The following is a 17,583-nucleotide window of genomic DNA, read 5'->3' as shown; positions in this document are numbered from 1 at the left end:
ACGGTTTAGTGCCACTATTACTTGAATAGCTTGTCATAAATATTGTCCCTCCCATTTTTCATGGTCTGGGTATACAATATTGTTTTCCTGGACATAACCTGTAATCATTTGTCTATTGGTCCTCATGGACATTGATTACATTTTCCTTTGATATGTATGATACACAATATATGTGTTATGTCTATTTGTTATATGCATTCACGTTAATCGGTTATTGTTTATTGCTGTTTTTCTGTTCTTTTTTTCAAAAACTCAAACTTGATTGAAACAAAAATATCCACAAACTCATTATACTAACTCCGTATTCAATATATCACTGGTTAGGGTACCTTCAAAAAAAACTGAAAACCATGTTAACCAAAAATTGCCCCTTGTGCTTGCTCACATTACCATATATCAGTAGCTAGCTTAATGGCCCAAAACTCTAATAAATATCGATCCCAATCAATATTAAGTCAAGTTTTCATCATCTGGCATGGTCCACGTCAATTATTGTTGTAGTTTTTTGAAAAGCTTCAAATAAATTTATTTAATCTAAGATTCACAATGCAATGGATTTCTTCTTCAATTTAATTTAATAGGTATCAACTTGGATTGGACACTATCTTGAAATCTTTATTAAAAACCAATAGCAGGGAACACAATTCTAGAAGCAGGTAGTTCACATCCAGAACCCCTAAACAGGAGCATACCCTATTCACAATACAGAATTAAAAGGAATTGCACAAAAAAATTGTGATCTTGAAGCAGCAGCTAAAGGGCTGTGGGAAAGATCAATGGATAGAGGGTACAGTAAAACCATTTTAAGAAAGACATACCAGAAAGTAAAAAGACAGAAACATTAAGACTTATTGTTCAAGGGAAGAGAACACGTGAAAGAGCAAGACAAAATAAGAGATACAGATTTACAACATACTATTTGCAACATCATGAAACATGAAGAATCTGTAGTAACTTTTCGGCCCATTCAGACATCCGACCCACTAATTTGTAAACATATAGGTATATTAGAGACTCAAAACATTATACGGTGGATAATATGATTTTTATGTATTTTTTTATATATTTTGAATAAAATAGTACTTTGTTTTTTTAGATTGGGATCATTGTAAATTATTTGAAATGCCTAAAAAGTCCCAAGGAACATTTTTTGCATCCTCGCTTCTTGTGCTCTGTTTATTTTGCATTGTTTGTAAGATTTCCAGGGAGGAAAATTGTCTGTCTTCTGCAAAAAAAAACAGGTGGACACAAAAGAGTGCATTGTTTTACAACAGACTGTTTCTATTTCCTTATAATGCTAACTTCACCACCCTGTAGGTTCCTGCAACAGAAGGGAGTGAGAAACTCTTTAGTTTAATAAAAGATTCTGCTTAAAGAGGATATCATTCTAAGTATCTGACCTCATGCTCCAGGCTGCTGTACTCCCCCTCGGTATTCTCACGCACAATCAGAATGTCTATATCCTTGTGTCGGGTCTGTACTCCTGGAAGGCTCTGACAATGGATGACATTGGCATACAGGTCTAAGCTGGTACTGGAGATAAAGGAGAATTTACACAATTTTAAAAGATCTAAAATAAAAATTATTTAACATTCAGACACTGTTAAATTCCAAGTAGTTAAACATGTTTTTTTAAAGCAAATATGTCAGATGACTTTCTATCTGAAACAAAAAAAAGATGATGGAAAAAAAAAAAAAAATCGGACATACTGAGGGTGCAGGCATTAAAAAGTTGGAACAAACTACAGGGGGAGGTAGAAAGCTGGCAGAATTATGAGAGTTGCTGGATTACTATGGAAACAACAACTGGGACACTAAATTTGTATTTGTATGTATTGCCCTGCCAATAGCTTCTTCTCATTCAAGTTTAAAAACATTTCTGGAGAGAACAACAGAAAACAACTTACCGGAGTAAATTATTGCGGGAGCGGTGGGATGGAGGCATGTTATGGTTTGTCTCAATGTTACCTAAAAGCAGAAAACAAATGCTATGCTTACTTTAAACTTCACAAAGTTACAAGAAAATGCAAGAAGTAACGGTACCCTTCAGTGCCACTCTGTTTCTTCGAATAGCAGTAATGGCATTCCGAATGTCCTCTTCATCTGAGGCCGTAGAGTTAACATTCACCACTTCAAAGTCCACTGGTACACAAGCATGTCTAGAAGTAAGCACATTGCATATCATGAACCAAAAACTTAGCTATGCCTCCTAAATACTTACATTTTGTAGAGAATCTACCAATTCACCTTAGGACCAATAGGAAACTACCACCCAAAAGTTCACTGTTTGTCATTCCTGACCCCCATAGCCCCTTCTCACAAGTGAAGATATTTTGCACACCAAAAGGCTTGGTCATTTCTCACTTCATTCCCACTTCAGTGAGTAAGTTTCTCCTATTTGTTGTCCATTTGGACGTCATGGCGGGATATATATTAAAAATGGCACTGACCACTCTACAAGCTAAAGTGGAAACAATGGGACTAGGTGTAGAGTTCCCAGGGGCAAAATGAACACCCACAGGCTGCACATATTAACCAACTGATGCCCCTCCATGCCCTTTCATGAAGTGCCTCTGTAGGCATCTCTAGACACGAACACTCTATTCTGGTGTCGGCACTACTGTGACCCCTTTCCTTTCTTCGCTCCAAGACCCTTAGCCCTCTCATAAACCACTCCTAAAAGGTTTGGGATGAACATGATGTGCAAGGAAAAGTTGTGAAGAAATGCAGAGTGTGGTGTAAAGATTGGATGATAGTCGGTGACATTGTTTCTCATAAGAATCTGCTAGGTGAACTGCGCATGACATCCCCAGGGGGACTATAAAAATTATCTTCTAATGTCGGATGTGTGCTTTTAAAAAATTACTTACAGCAGTAGGACCTTTTCTCTAGAAACAAGATACCTGCATGAAAAAATCCATAACAGCTAAACAGAGGTTGATCGCCAGAGAGAGATTCTTTGCCACTGGACGGTCTCTGCAAGACCTGAAGTTCTCTACTGGGACCTCACCGCAAGCAATGGAATAATATCATCCCTGAGACGTGAGCAGCAATTATTGAATGCTTGAAAGATGTATACATAAAAGGTACCTATCCCATACAATTACAAATGACATCCCTCATTCCACGTCATGCAATTTTTTCCAACAATTATCGAGCAGTTGTTTATTGCTCATTTCCAACGACTTTTATTTAGCCTTTTTACGTAACCTTAGGCTCTCTCCACACAAGGCAAGTACAAATTACCCATTTGCAAGATAAGTTATAGGAGGAAAGGACGGGTGGATAGTTCTTGTATGAAGATGGACTTAAATACCGTATTTTTCGGACCATAAGACGCACTTTTTTTCCCCCTAAAGTGGGGGGAAAATCAGGGTGCGTCTTATGGTCCGAATATATTCATATTATCTACTAGAACCCCTGTTCGGACATATTTCTGTAAGTTACAGGTCTACAATTTAAAAAAAAAAAATTCATGAAAAACAGTGGATCACTTTTGGTACAGAAATCTAGACCTCAGTGTAACGCTCAGGTGGTTAAAATCAGTCAAATTGTTATTGTCTAATCAAAACAAACAATTACAAGAGGTGCTAGGACTTCAAGTATGAGTTTAGGGATTATGGGGCACTTTAAATTCTTCATGCCTATTAACGTTATTGAGGCAAATCACAATACCATCAGGGTCATTAAGGTAGGTACCAGGAATCTAAAGCTACGTACACACGTCCAATGGTTCTCGCCCAATAATCGGCTCAGGGACCATATCGTACGAGAATCTGGCTGTACAGATGTACAGCGCCCATCGTCCATTTGACCGTCCTGGCAGATCCACAGACGATGGATGGCAAACGATCCTAATGCAAGGGAAGGGGGAGAGCCCGCAGCAGGGTGCTGCTCTGTCATTCTCCCCCTCCCCTCTCCATAGATCAGAACGGTGCTGTATGTACAGCACTTGTTCATGCATCGTGCAGTCCTTTGTCGTTGGAAAGGATTGTGAAAGATCCTTTCCACTGACAATAAATGCACCTGTGTATGCAGCTTAAATCTCAAACATAATACTCCATATCTCAGTTATACACCAATATATTGGGGTACACTGGCCAGGAACAGAAGAATAAAGTTACACTTGCCTATTTGTTCTCTATAAACAGAATACAACAATCAGGAGGAGGCTGTTTTTTCTGAGCTAATTTTCAGAAATCCTCAGAATACAAACTACAAAGATGAAAAAGAATAGTAAAGATTAAGGTCTGCCTTGGGATTGTTCTGGAAAGCAAAGTGGCCTATTCTTGATTGCCCACAACATTGTTTTACCAATACAAACAAAGATAAAATAAATATACAAGAGCTTTTTCAAGGATTTTTATGTGTCCGCCCAATCCTGAGATTTACACAGGTCTCCCACAAAGCATAGCCCTGTTTTGCACTGAAGCGTTGATTTTTTTTTTTTTTTTTGGTTGGCTCTGTTACTTACCTGTTCTAATGCAGCTCTACATCCAGGCAATTAGCATCCACTACATTGAGTTTAGTAATGGCAGATTACATATTCTTTCAGTGGCAAGTCTGCTTCCGTGGCAGGTCTCCTCTGCTGACTGAACAGTGAAAGGCGAAGCAGCCTACTGATATGTGTCATTCTGCTCTGTTATCAGCACACTCCTGGCAAAACTGGTTTCTTGGCGCCAGGACAGAAAAAGCAAGATTATTCTATAATGACAATACCCAACAACTCTTCTCAGAACCACCCACATTTTCATACAAAGCATAGAGAATGTTCAGATTTCTAATATTACACAGCGCTGTACATTAAACACTTGCACTTATATTTTTGTTTCCCTGCACCTCCTAAATTTAGAGAATTGGGGTTCAAGGTAGAGAAGTGGACAGATATGTGAAAGAGGGCAAGCAGTGCATTTTGATAGGAATTGGTTAACAAAGGTTGGCATACCAAGCCTTCAAAGGGAATACATATTATTCCACCGGGCACCATTACCTCTGATATTGCAGTACATTTTGATAGGTAGAGATTTTTTATGTAATCCTAATTCCATAGTAATAAAATTTTAGAGGGGATTAGCCACAAGTGTCCCCCACTTGCACCTACATTTTAGGTTTATGCCTCCACGTTCCCAAGAAGTTGTGATGCAAAGAGAAGCAAACTGGGTAGCATAGTATGACAATTATAGTTCTGTGAAAGGGAGGTAAAAATTTAGGGGCTCCACCCCAATGCTTCTTACTATGTAAGTGGACCTGGATGTCCCACAACTTGCATTTTCAATTCTGGGCTCTTAAACATACTCACTTTTGAAACAGCAACCCCAATGTTGATTTTTCACAAGTTTTAAACTTGTTACCTTCATATCTTGAAACTAGAAGCTATGAGGGTCCCCTGTGTACCCTAAAAATTTCAAAACAAAGTGACCAACAGTTTAGGAGATCCTAATTTCACAGCCATTTTTTTAAATAGAATATGGGCAGAATATTTACAGCAATGGTGGTAAAGACTGAAGGGGAAATCCTCAGCCTTCTGGGATACTGTGCTGTGAGCCACTCTTTCTGCACATGCATCTTCAGAGGCTTTCCTATGATGTAAACAAAATAAAAAAAAAGTGCTCAACCTCATGCATGTGCAGTGCAAGGCAGTGCTGGATGTAACAGTGAGCATCAGAAAAAAAGATGGAAACTGAGCAAGCATGGGAATTACTGGGCTCATTTTTTGAACAGATCAAGTGAAAAAAAAATATTTTCACAAAAGTTCACTATAAATAAATAGAGCCTCGGGCACATCTGGTTAGGCTGAATTCACACTTGCAGTGTGTAAAAACTGCTGGAGGGGGGCGTGGCTTTGAGATGGCGGCGTGAGGCAGCTTTTTCTGGAGCTCCCGCCGCATCCACCGTCTCTTCTTCTCTACTCTGGAAACTTCCACCAGTACAGTACATGATGTGCTGTGTCGCATACATTTCTACATTCTGAAAGGGGAGATCATGCAAAAAAACTTGGTGACAAGGTCCTGTGGACTTTGACAGTGCAAGCATACAATTATTGCCAGATGTTTCAGTGCAGACCTTATGTATGCGCTGTACCCTTCGCCCACTGCTGAAGTTGATACGTTCTGCAGGGGTGTCTTATAGATGGGGGCACCCTTTTTTATGTACCGATAATGAAAGGCGGAGGAACATTTGCCCTACACCACCATGCGCAGCTCCCAGCGTTGTTCTCCATGTTAGGACTCCATCCCATTGTACTTCCAAACTGGCTGGATTTCCCTACAGAAGAAGCGGCCTCTCTGTTGTGGAACCATAGAAGAGACATTCCCCGGAGACCTATGCGCCCTGCCTGGGCTCGAGAGAGGAGCACTCAGGGCCCCACGACTAATGAAGCCTAGCCCTCACTCTAATGTGGCCGTTTTTTCTTGGGACTGTTGGTCTATCTGTTTTTATTATCAATGCTGATGTCTGTTATCCTGACAGATCTGTTCTACATTATATACTTGCATTGTATGTAGGATCGTAGATTGATTACAAGGTCTAGGCTGGATGGTGCCTGCAGGGTGGCAATGTTTGGCGGGACTGACCAGGAAGACAGGGAGTTATGCTCTGTTTCATACCAAAATGTTTGATACGGCCTGCCACCGCTCAGTGTTCCGTCTGACCATAATCTATCTTGCACTGCGGCAGCACAGGGTTTCTGTGCGCCTGGGTGTCTTAATGTTATACTGCTCATGGTTTTGCCTTTTGCCTGATTTGGTTCTTCCCTCATTTGTTAATTATACTGGGAGTCAATGTTTATCTTTGTCTGTATATGCCAAGTTACTCTTTGCTGTGGATTACAGCGTGATGTGTTCTAACTAGACAGGGTGGAGGTGAGTGGAAACATGCCTACATTATCCCACTAGTTCGCTCCTTTTCCAAGAGAAAGAGGAGCTAGGCATCTACCTAAATTAGTTTTATTTGGTGGACTCTGGCTTCTTAACTGGAGTATAGCCCAACCTTTTTTCTTTTTCTCTTTTTCCTCCCCCCTTTTTCTTCTTCTCTTTCCTTAAAGTCCCCCCCCCCCCCATTCCTAGTGGAACAACAAGTTGAGACAGGTCCCAGCCTAGTGCTAATATGTTGTTGAAATGTCCTAATTCCCCAACAAAGTGCTCTGTGGTCCTAAATGATAAGATACCATAGATCACCACCTGATTCCAAATCTAAAGGTGTCAGCATCTTACTTGACAAATCCCTTCCTTGGTCATTGATTATTCTAAAGGTGGACCCTGAGGGACGCTACCTTCTGGTTAAAGGGAGGATTCACCCCCAACTTTTTACCCTGGTTAACCCTTAACCTTCCTAACACCAATCAAGTATCCTATTTGGAGGTGTTCCTCAATGTTGTCGATTTGTTTGCAGAGGGCACCTTGATAGTGGGAGTGGATTTTAATTTGGCTCTAGACCCAGTCCCGAATGTATCCAGAGGGGCATCCCACCTCCCATACTCGGTATACTTTCTACTCTCCAGTTCACAAAACCTACTCACATACCTTTTTTTTGGTCAAACATGATACTATCCCTCTTGAGTTCAGAAATAGGTAATATGACCTTCTCTGACCATGCCCCAATATCGCTCAGAATGACTCTAGATCCCGCTTCCCCAGGGCGCCCCCTCTGGCATTTGAATGAGTTGCTTCTGGCCTCGGACGATTTTGGGACCTATTTAGAGGGTGAGCTATGTGCGGGGCTTGTTGATACAACAGGGCCATGGGGTTAAGAAAAGACCAGCCGCAGTGACTGACACAGTTGCTTCAGGACCTTCATGACCTAGACACAAGCCTGGTCACTCTCCTCATATTGAAGCCCAATTACCAGCAGTTAGAGAGGAAATTAATCTGCAATATTGTTCCAAAGCAAGATCCCAGCTTGATAAGTGCAGAGCCTTTCTTCTATGAGTACAGTAATAAGTGCAGGAAGGCCTTGGCCTCAGGACTCCCTAAAATACCTGAAGAAGCTTTGGCGGCACTAGATGCGCCTATTAGTTCTACTGAGTTACAGGCGGCAATTACTAATGCGCCCCTGATGGGTTCACCCTGGCTTTTTTTAAGCGGTTTCTCCCTGAGCTTACAGATCCATTTCTAGCGACCTTTTATGTGCTTTCTCCTAAATATCCCCTTCCTGCTGATTCCTCCACGGCCCACATAACTGTAATTTTAAAACCTGACAAGGATCCTAAGCAGTGTGCAAACTACCGGCCGATATCTCTCCTGAATTGTGATATCAAACTTTTCTCCAGCATATTAGCATGGAGACTCGTGCCTATCCTTCAGAGTCTCCTCCATTTAGGTCAGAGTGGATTTCTCCCATTTAGAGAGATCCACTACGTTACGGTACAAAAAAATCCCATCATTGAACTTTTCCGCAAACGTCGAAAAGGCGTTTGACTGTGTGAACTCAGACTTTATGAGACAGGTCTTTACCTTTAAAAGCATTCCTGATAAACATTTCACATGGATACAGGCCCTGTACAGGAACCCCACTGACTCAGAAGGGGTTAATGAAATTCTTCCCCAACCATTCTCCCCATTACCAATGGAACAAGGCAAGGCTATCCACTATCTCCCCTGCTTTTTATTTGACTTCTTGAGCCTCCGTTGGGACAAATCCACAAGAATCTGGATGTTAAGGGTGTTAAGAGTGGGATCCACTGAACACAGGGTCGCTGCCTACGCAGACAATCTTTTTTTCTATATCACTGCTCCCCAGGTGACCATTCCTAACCTGCTGAAGAAACTGCGCCATTATGCACAATTCTGTGATATAAAGTCAACCTACATAAATCGGAAGTACAAGATGTAAATTTGCCTGCTGAGCTTCGGAAAACCATGTCGCCTTTTTTCCAGTTTAAATGGGCACGGAATTCTATTTATTATCTAGGCACCAATTTCTCGGCTCATCTGAAAAGGGTAGTAGAATTGTATTTTGTACCACTTCTCAATACAATCCATGGAGACCTTCTGCGATGGAGGCAACAAGCTTTTTCATGGTTCGGCCGCTGTAATATCCTAAAAATGAACATTATGCCCTGTCTCCAGTATTTATTACAGACTCTACCGGTGCGACTCCCTCTCCACTTGCTACATAAATTCCGGTCATAATTTTTGTAATTCATTTGGAACACTGACACTCCCTGTATTAACAAACTCCTTCTTCAGATGCCAAAAGCTAAAGGAGGCATAGCCTTCCCGGACCCGATATTGTATCACAGGGCAGTACACCTGACCCGCTTGGTAGACTGGTGTAGACATGCCAGTTTTAAGGGCTGGGTTCGACTGAAGGACGCAATGTCCCCTGTACTGTTAAGTGTTGCAGCATGGTCCCCACCTGAGGAAATCGCTATCCTACGTCACCATCCTTTGATAGGCGAGACGATTAGAGTGGTTCCAATGTATTTCCATGCAGAAGGGATTGTTTTCTTCCCTTCCCCCATGTCTCCTATATTGGGGCACCCCAAGTACCCAAAAAGTAGGAAAAAAATCAGATCTTTAGGGTTTGGATTGAGAATGGCATTTTACGAGCTACACAATTTTCGCAACCCTCCACCTGGCATAGTATAGAGCAACTTCAAGTAGACCACTCCCCTCCCTTGCTTACATGCGTAGAGAACAATACAATACCAACACTTTATCTTGTTCCTACCGTTGGCACAGGACTTCTATCGTACCCGCCAAAAATGTGAATGTTTCAATTCAATTCTACACCAACATACTGCAAAATATATTACCATAAACAATAAGTTTAAGAGGCAGAGTAAAACTCATGTGGCATACAGCTAATGTTAAGAAAGCCATAAAGATTAGGAAAAGTGTGTACCAATAAAATAAAAATAAAGGATCATCTTCATTGTTTGAAATGTTTGAACAATATAACAAAACTTGTAAAAGAAAAATCACATGTGAAAAAGTTCAAGACGAAAGAACCAAACCTCAAAACTTTTTCTAAATGTACTAATAGCAAACAGATCAAATCTGAGGATGTAGACCCCTTCCAAGATTACTAAAGGTTGGTGACTGGGGATAAAGAAAAGACAGGTTTACTAAAAATGTTTTCATTTTTGTGTACACAAATGAAAATGGTGAAGCTCAAGTCCAAAGTAGAAACAGCACTGACCTAGCCCCAAAATGAACCACAATGGTTCAACATTGATATGACTTAGCAACAGATATAATTTAAGTTAATAAAAAACCAGAACCAAATGGATTACACCCAAGTGTCCCCAAAGAGCTGAGATTTCATAGTCATTGTTTCTAATTTTTAGAGAGACTCCAATCATTAGAATGGTTCTGATGAATGAAAGTAAGAAAGAAAGAAGTAAGAAGTGAAAGTAAAATGAAAGTGAAATGTGAAGTGAAATGAAAGTAAGAAAGAAAGAAGTAAGAAGTGAAAGTAAAATGAAAGTGAAATGTGAAGTGAAATGAAAGTAAGAAAGAAAGTAAGAAGAAAGTAAGTAGACAGACCATTTAGTAGCAGTTGTTTACAGTATATTTGGACTTTACAAAATAATTTGACATAGTACTACACAGATGGTTAATGTGAAAGTTAGCCTAAAGGCCATGGGCAGCACAGGGGCTAGGAGGTAAGTGCTCTGGCCTTTGCAGTGCTAGGTCCCAGATTCCAATCTGGCCAGAACACTATCTGCATGGATTGCAGGTTCTCCCCGTGTTTGTGTGGGTTTTCTCCGGGTACTCTGGTTTCCTCCCACCTTCCAAAATATGCAATTAGTTTAATTGGCTACCCCCCAAAAAAATTGACCTTAGACTGTATTAAAGACATAGGACTGACGTAGGGACATTAGATTGTGAGCCCTTTTGAAGGACAGCTAGTGACATGACTATGGACTTTGTACAGCGCTGGGTAATATGATATATATTATATTAATATATATGATATTCAGAGAGTAGTACATAATGATCATACTGCTCGAAGGTTATTAGTGGTGTACCCCAGTGGGGTCAGTTGCCCCTTATGTTTTAGCATAACTAAAAATTATACAGGGTTTGGGATTTAAAACACTATTGATATGTTTGTAAATTAAACCAAATCATGTAATGGAATAGTCCAAACAAGATTTCTAAAATCTACAAGCAGACCTGGATGTATTGTTTGATTGGGCAGCCAAGTGATAAATGACAGAGAATATTGATGAATGTAAAAGTGTAATGTAATGCACTAGGGGGCTAACAACATGCATGATTCATACAGTCTTGGGGGAATAAAATTGCTGCAGTAAAATATGGAGACAGATCTGGGTGTTTCAGTAGATCATGGACTTAATAGCATGCAACGCAAAGCAATTCCTACAGCAAGCAAAGCTTTTTTTTTTTTTTTTTTTTTTTTTTGTATCAAAAGAGATACAGACTGCAGAGATTGACAAATCCTACCCCTGTACAAAGCATTGGTCAGACCACATCTGGAATATGCAGTCCAGTTTTGGGCTCCAGTTCACAAAAAGGATATTGTGGAATTGGAGAGAGTGGAGAGAAAGGCAATTAAACTAATAAGAAGAATAGAGGAACTCCGCTATGAAGAGAGATAAGCTGAACCTAATCTATTACCCTTTGAGAAAAAGAGTTTAAGGGGGGATATCAACCTGTATAAATATATATGGTTCATATAGAGAAATTGCTTCCAAATTATTTACAGGACAAGAGGCACCTGTTGCGCCAGGAGGAGAAGTTTAATCTCCATGTACAATAGTGAAATTTGCGAAAATGTGAAATAGACTCTTTTCAAAAGTAGTTTAGCATATTTTAATATAGAAGATGGAAAGATGTGATGCAAAATTCAGAGGGTATTTGGCATTATCTATCCCAATTTCCACAGAAAGAAGGATACAGGGCCTGGATGGCTAATGGCTCAGATAGAGAGGCTATGTGTAGCCTGTATGCTGGGAGTGCCTAGGAAGTCTCTCAAAGTCTGTGGGACCAATAAAGAGAGAGCCAGGAGGCTAAATATGTAGTTTTTTTCTGTCATGCTGTAATGACACTGATACCCTGCAAGGGAAAACCCTGGAATTTTGCTTGGTATTGATTTGGTTTTTGATTACTTTTTTTTGCAAAAAAAAGGTGGGCAAATTGCTTCCAACTCCCAAAACTTTTGCTCTGCTCTACCAAATTTTCAGAGAAAGAAGAGTGTGAAAATACCTCTGGAGTGTCAAAATATCCCTCTACAGTGAATGTGTTTGAAGCGAATTCCTCACACTATAAATCATTTTAGGAAAAAAAAAAAAATTGCTCAGGCCTTAACAGACTCAGTTGTTGCATCTTCAAGTCAAGGCATTTGCTTTAACAATCACCATCCAGCACTTGTTTCTTTGGTGCACCTTAGGCCACGTGTTAAGAGATTTGGTCTATCCAAAAATCAGACACACGCAGCAGCTAGAAGCAAAGTTGGCATCCCAAGTCCTTTTTGGGAAAGGTCATATTATTTTCAGATTTGTGAAAGGGCCAGAATTAACTTTGGACATTTGAAAAATCTTTCCTCCTCAACCTTATCCAAAGGAAACCTCCTTTTCTAAAATTTAAAAAAATTCATGTTTTTATTTTGTCCATTACATTCGTTTAAGATGAGATTTTTATGGGTTTAGAAGGAAATAACTCTTCTCTGTCAGTCCTGTAAGCCCCTCGTCATAAGACCCTGTACTGAGAGGAAAGTTGAAGGAGCTTGAAGGAGAACAGGTATTTGTTTCCTGGCATGCATTGAATGCAGTAGGTCAGGAAATTCATCCAAGAAAAACAAATGTCTAGAAGTGTAGTTTCTGCTTCCTGCTTTCCCCCTCCTCTACCAAATTTATAGAGAAAGAGGAGAAAGAGAAAGGATATTTATGTCATTTTCATATGTGGCAGAGAAGATAGCGGCAGATTAAATAGAACAGCCCTGACAGATGAAACATTAACTTCAGAAAGAGTGTAGACATACTTGGAAATTAGATTCCTGAAGGATGAAAAGATATCATCTCAGTTGTCATGATGCCCATACCTTATTAAGACTTCTTAGTTAATATATTTTGGCTTCAGTTAACTTGAAATACACTAATTACAATAAGACTTAAGATGTTCTGTTTATATTGCAATGCCTGCCACTGACTGAAGCAGACACCCAAGCTCCATAAGCATCCTATTTTTCCCTCCAAAATATACCATAACCATGGACTTACAGGGTAGCAGTGAAGGCAAGCATAGTGGAGCACCCTGCTCTGCCCCTCCCAAATACAGACCCCCTCTGGCTAACAAACTCAACCTTCAGAAGGCTTACTCCTGGTTACGGATCCAGTCCCAAGCTTGCTGCTCTTTGTCTTAGAAAAGAGCTAATTCATATTTTCACAGGCACAAAAAGCCAGCCATCAGACTCCCTACTATCCCATAAACAGCTGCAGTGAGCTGTAGTAGGTGGAAGTGATAATCACCTCTACGCTGGGGATGTTGTTGGATGAAACAAGGCTTAAACAGCACATCATTTCCAAACTAGTTCTTGCCTGGGGACCACCAGATCTACTTGCTTACCAGCTTACCAGCCAGTCTTAAAGAACACAGTTCTATTTTATAATACTGCTGGGACAAAATGTATGACCAAAACATAGAAGGCCCCATGTGTGTTAAGGTTTGGTATAGAAAACTACTTACCTAAAAATTTCCTTTACATGCAGCATTAGTTCTGGTCCAATGCCATCACCTGGGATCATTGTAACGGTGTGCCTCCCTCCATACTTTGCAGGCGGGGGCTAAAACCACAGGGAACACAGACGTTAAGACATTCAAACTGGCCTGATGTACACATACACACACACACAATCACACTAAAAAGCAGCGATTGTGTTGACCACGGCAATCAAATTAATTATATATTTTACCTTAACAAAAAGCTAACTGGTTGCACTTCCATTTCTTTTCCTACAGTTTTACATAAAAGTGCTGATAATGTAGATTAAACAGAACAAGAATAATCTCCATTAGTAATTATTGACCAAATGAATGATAATGAATGTGTAATTTACCCAAGACAAACCAGGTGATTAGAAGAAAGCAAATGAGGAAGAATTTGAAGTTTACTCAATTGAGAAAATTTAGAAGAAAGTTATTGATGCAACAAAACCACACATAAGCAATTTGCTCAAACAGTACTAAAATAAAAAAATAAATATACTTACTATAATTTGCTGCTGTTAAGAAACAAAAATGATAAAGTCAGAGTATTGTAAAGCAAAATCGCATGCAAGCTAGATTACATTTAGCATAATAAAAAAAAGTTGTCTTGTTTCAGTAAGGTACCCACAGATCAAGAGGTGGGGGTGGCAGGTTTGAATACATTTAAAGCACACTAACTAAAGCACATTAGCCATTGGACCAAAACCAAAAAATATGAGTCTTTATACACAGGTTATATATGGTGTAATGCTTTAAGAGAGCAATTAACCAGGTTAGAACAGTTTACATCAATCTTTGGTTCACCCTTAAAAAAGGCAAGTGAGAAAACACTATGAATAAAATAATGGATGGACATTTTACATAAAAAGAGAATCCTTAATGTAGTCTGATCAGCTGCCCCTGTGAATGCATTCAGGAAAGCAACTGTATAATGTAGAAATGGATAACTAAATACACAAAGCACTGATTCAAGTTTACTGGCTGCCATCGGTGAACAGTAAGGATAAGTATATATATACCATTTCAGGTACCTTCAATAATGAAGGAATAATAATATTTTACACAGCTACTAAAAGAAGGTCTAAAGCAGCCTTTCTCTATTTTTTAACATGGGGGGAAATCCCTGAAATAACTTTCAGATCTTCAGGGAATCCCTGCTATTATATCTACAGCACACAGTATATTAGCGTAGTGGTCAGAAATAAAAATGGCTCTTGCTGGGCAGTGGGAAGAATGTTACCTTACAGATAGACAAAAAGATCAGAGCTTCAGCCTACATAATAACAAACAACTTTTCTTTTTTAAATATTTGGCATCATGTCTCACTGTATAATCTTTTCTTATATTATCAAGTTTATTGCCATGAAGTACTGTCAGTAAGAACACTTTCTGCTGCAGGATAATAAGATAAACCACTGCCTCACAATTAGCAGTTCCGCATGTGGTTCAACAGGTGCTCTTTTGTTACCTGTTGGACCACATCCATACAAGGCAGGCCGACAATGCTGCTGCTAATTCTAAAGTGGTTTAGCTATGTTTTCAGGCAACAGAAAGTTTTGATACTGGCAGGATGTCCATGAAGAACTTCAAGTTAAGGGTTGAGTTGACCCTTAACAGTAAGCCTTAGATATATCACACTTACCGATGAATAATCTCTTTGCTGAGCCAATGGAGCAGACACAGGGAATATCTGCAATAAAGCACATTAAAACATACTAAACTTGTGAAATTAAAATTTAGAAATAGTTTTTTTTTTTTATAGTTGGTGAAATGTCCAATACATTTTTCTTCAGAAATTAAAAATTAAAGATACCACAAATATACCACAAAAACACTGCCAACATGTACAGTAACAACAGAAGTGAGGCTTGAGTACTTCAGTTTATTGTTTAAGGCAACGAATATACATTTACCTTAATTCCGCAGATCCCTTGATCACGCTGGAGCTTTCCTCGATGGGGTCCCGCGCCGCCCTGAATTTCTTCTTTATCTGCGCTGGGAGCTGCTAACTTTCACCTTCCTCTTCTTTCTTCTTGGTACGTCACCCGATCTCGCACTGCGCAGGCATTTACTATAAATCTATTTGGTTGTCCTTTACTCTTCTAAACAAAAGCTACTGCAAAACGAGTCAATTAAAGAAATATTATAATGATATTGATGTAATATTTCAATTGGATCCCATCCTTTGCATTTCTTTGGTATCCAAACCCACAAATCTGGATCAAACATTATAAAACTACATCGATTATACATCGAACAAAAAAAAAGATCCTTTAGTAAATCCTTTAGTGACTTTGTTACCTATGACTTTTGTAGCCTTAAAACCTCTTGGAATTGCAAAAAGTGAAACTAAACTCATTGGTAGGTGATGAGCTTCTGCCATAATTGCCGATTATGGTACATACTTACCCTGTGCAGTCAACCTGCAGTAATGACAGGCCTAGGTCCATGCAAGGAAGGCGCCATCTTCACAGCAGATTTTCAGGAAGACAGCCATCCTCTTCTGCCATTGGATGATGTAACCACTGCATGTCCACAGGAGTTATATTACCCCCAGCAATGTTGCATGTGCGGTACAGTTAGGATCATAAATAAAAAGCCACCCGAAGCCAGGGAGTTAGGTTAAGTTTTTTTTTTTATTTGCATGTCTCTTTTGGCAAACCATACTACCGCCTAGTGTTTTTTTTGTTTTTTTCATCTTAGGTATGCTTTAGAGGAAATTGAGTATCCGGTAAAAATGTATACACAGAAAATCGGGTGTAATACAAAAAATAAAATACAAAAATACAAAAAAATTCAGAACCAAACTCCCATACAGGTTAGATTGAGAGTGTTTACTGTATTCCGCATGCATGAAAGGCAACATACATAGGAAAAGAGACAGCACAATCTCACATACAAAATAAATACTAATATATCAATATTACCACCCTATCTCTAAGCATTTTTATACTGTATATTGTAGAAAAAGGCAATGTCTAGTTCAGCTAACTGGGAGGATCACTGCAAAAGACTACAAGCGAAAGACTGATCACCAGTAAATCCACAGTGCTATGTTACCAAGTCAGCAGAGTGATGATGGTGACGGTAATGTTTGCCCAAAAAGTAAAAAACAGACTGGCATAAAAGGCATATATGAAACTATAAAACCATCTGAAACTGTTTGCACGCCAGGTAAACCTGCTATCAAATAGCCTCTGTATGAAAAATGTCAAAGACTTTGAAAGTAATATTCAGGGCCCTAAGCACCACTATTTAAAAATCAGGGACAGTCACATGGGACCCTGGTCATACGCCCAAATCTTATGAGACAACATTATAAGTACTTTGACAATTAATAAAGGGAATAACATCAACTAACATCACTGATGAATTTACCTCCTTCATCTGCCAGCACCTAACTTTGGCTGTCATATCAACTCTGTCTATCCATTTGTGTTCCACTACAATCTGCAACTGACTGTGTATGGTATGTCCTGCATTTTAGATGGACTCATAGCACAAATTTGTATTTGGCCATTAACTGTTCACTATCCCTTTGTTCCAGCTGACTGCAAATTGATATTTATTGCCCTTCTAACCCCTCCCCTACCCAGGTTCAACTTATCTCCCGAATTCCTTATTACTTGCATCAGTCCAGCCATATTTAGGGCCCAAAGCACTTCTATTTAAATATCCAGCACGGTCACTAACCCACATTTTAAGTGCCAAAATTATAAGTGTTTTGAGAATAAATCCAAGGAATACCACCAGGATTGAAACAAAATTGGATACACCACTACACTCTATAACATCCTCCTCATGCCTTTGTATTGATTCATAAACTATCCACCTGGACTCCAACACAAACTCTGCTGCTTCCATCATGAACTGCCTTTTCACCAAGCCACTTTGATTCTTCCTATCCCAC

General features: G+C 39.5%; 1 protein-coding gene across 2 annotated transcripts in view; it reads right to left on the bottom strand.

Moving 5' to 3' along the window:
- Positions 1-17,583, bottom strand: part of IDH3G (isocitrate dehydrogenase (NAD(+)) 3 non-catalytic subunit gamma) — a 43,211-nt gene that overhangs the window by 21,727 nt on the left and 3,901 nt on the right. The window contains exons 2-7 of one of the 2 annotated variants that reach the window (XM_072430168.1): positions 15,316-15,363; positions 14,177-14,188; positions 13,653-13,750; positions 2,044-2,159; positions 1,908-1,968; positions 1,401-1,533 (exon numbers count right to left, since the gene is read on the bottom strand). In XM_072430168.1, coding sequence (XP_072286269.1) covers positions 1,401-1,533; positions 1,908-1,968; positions 2,044-2,159; positions 13,653-13,750; positions 14,177-14,188; positions 15,316-15,363 — 468 coding nt within the window. The remainder of the gene's footprint in view (positions 1-1,400; positions 1,534-1,907; positions 1,969-2,043; positions 2,160-13,652; positions 13,751-14,176; positions 14,189-15,315; positions 15,364-17,583) is intronic. The other variant, XM_072430171.1, reaches the window with a different exon arrangement.

The sequence above is a fragment of the Pyxicephalus adspersus genome, chromosome Z, assembly GCF_032062135.1.
Source record: "Pyxicephalus adspersus chromosome Z, UCB_Pads_2.0, whole genome shotgun sequence".
Lineage (NCBI taxonomy): Eukaryota > Metazoa > Chordata > Amphibia > Anura > Pyxicephalidae > Pyxicephalus > Pyxicephalus adspersus.
This window is presented reverse-complemented; position numbering and strand designations above follow the sequence as displayed.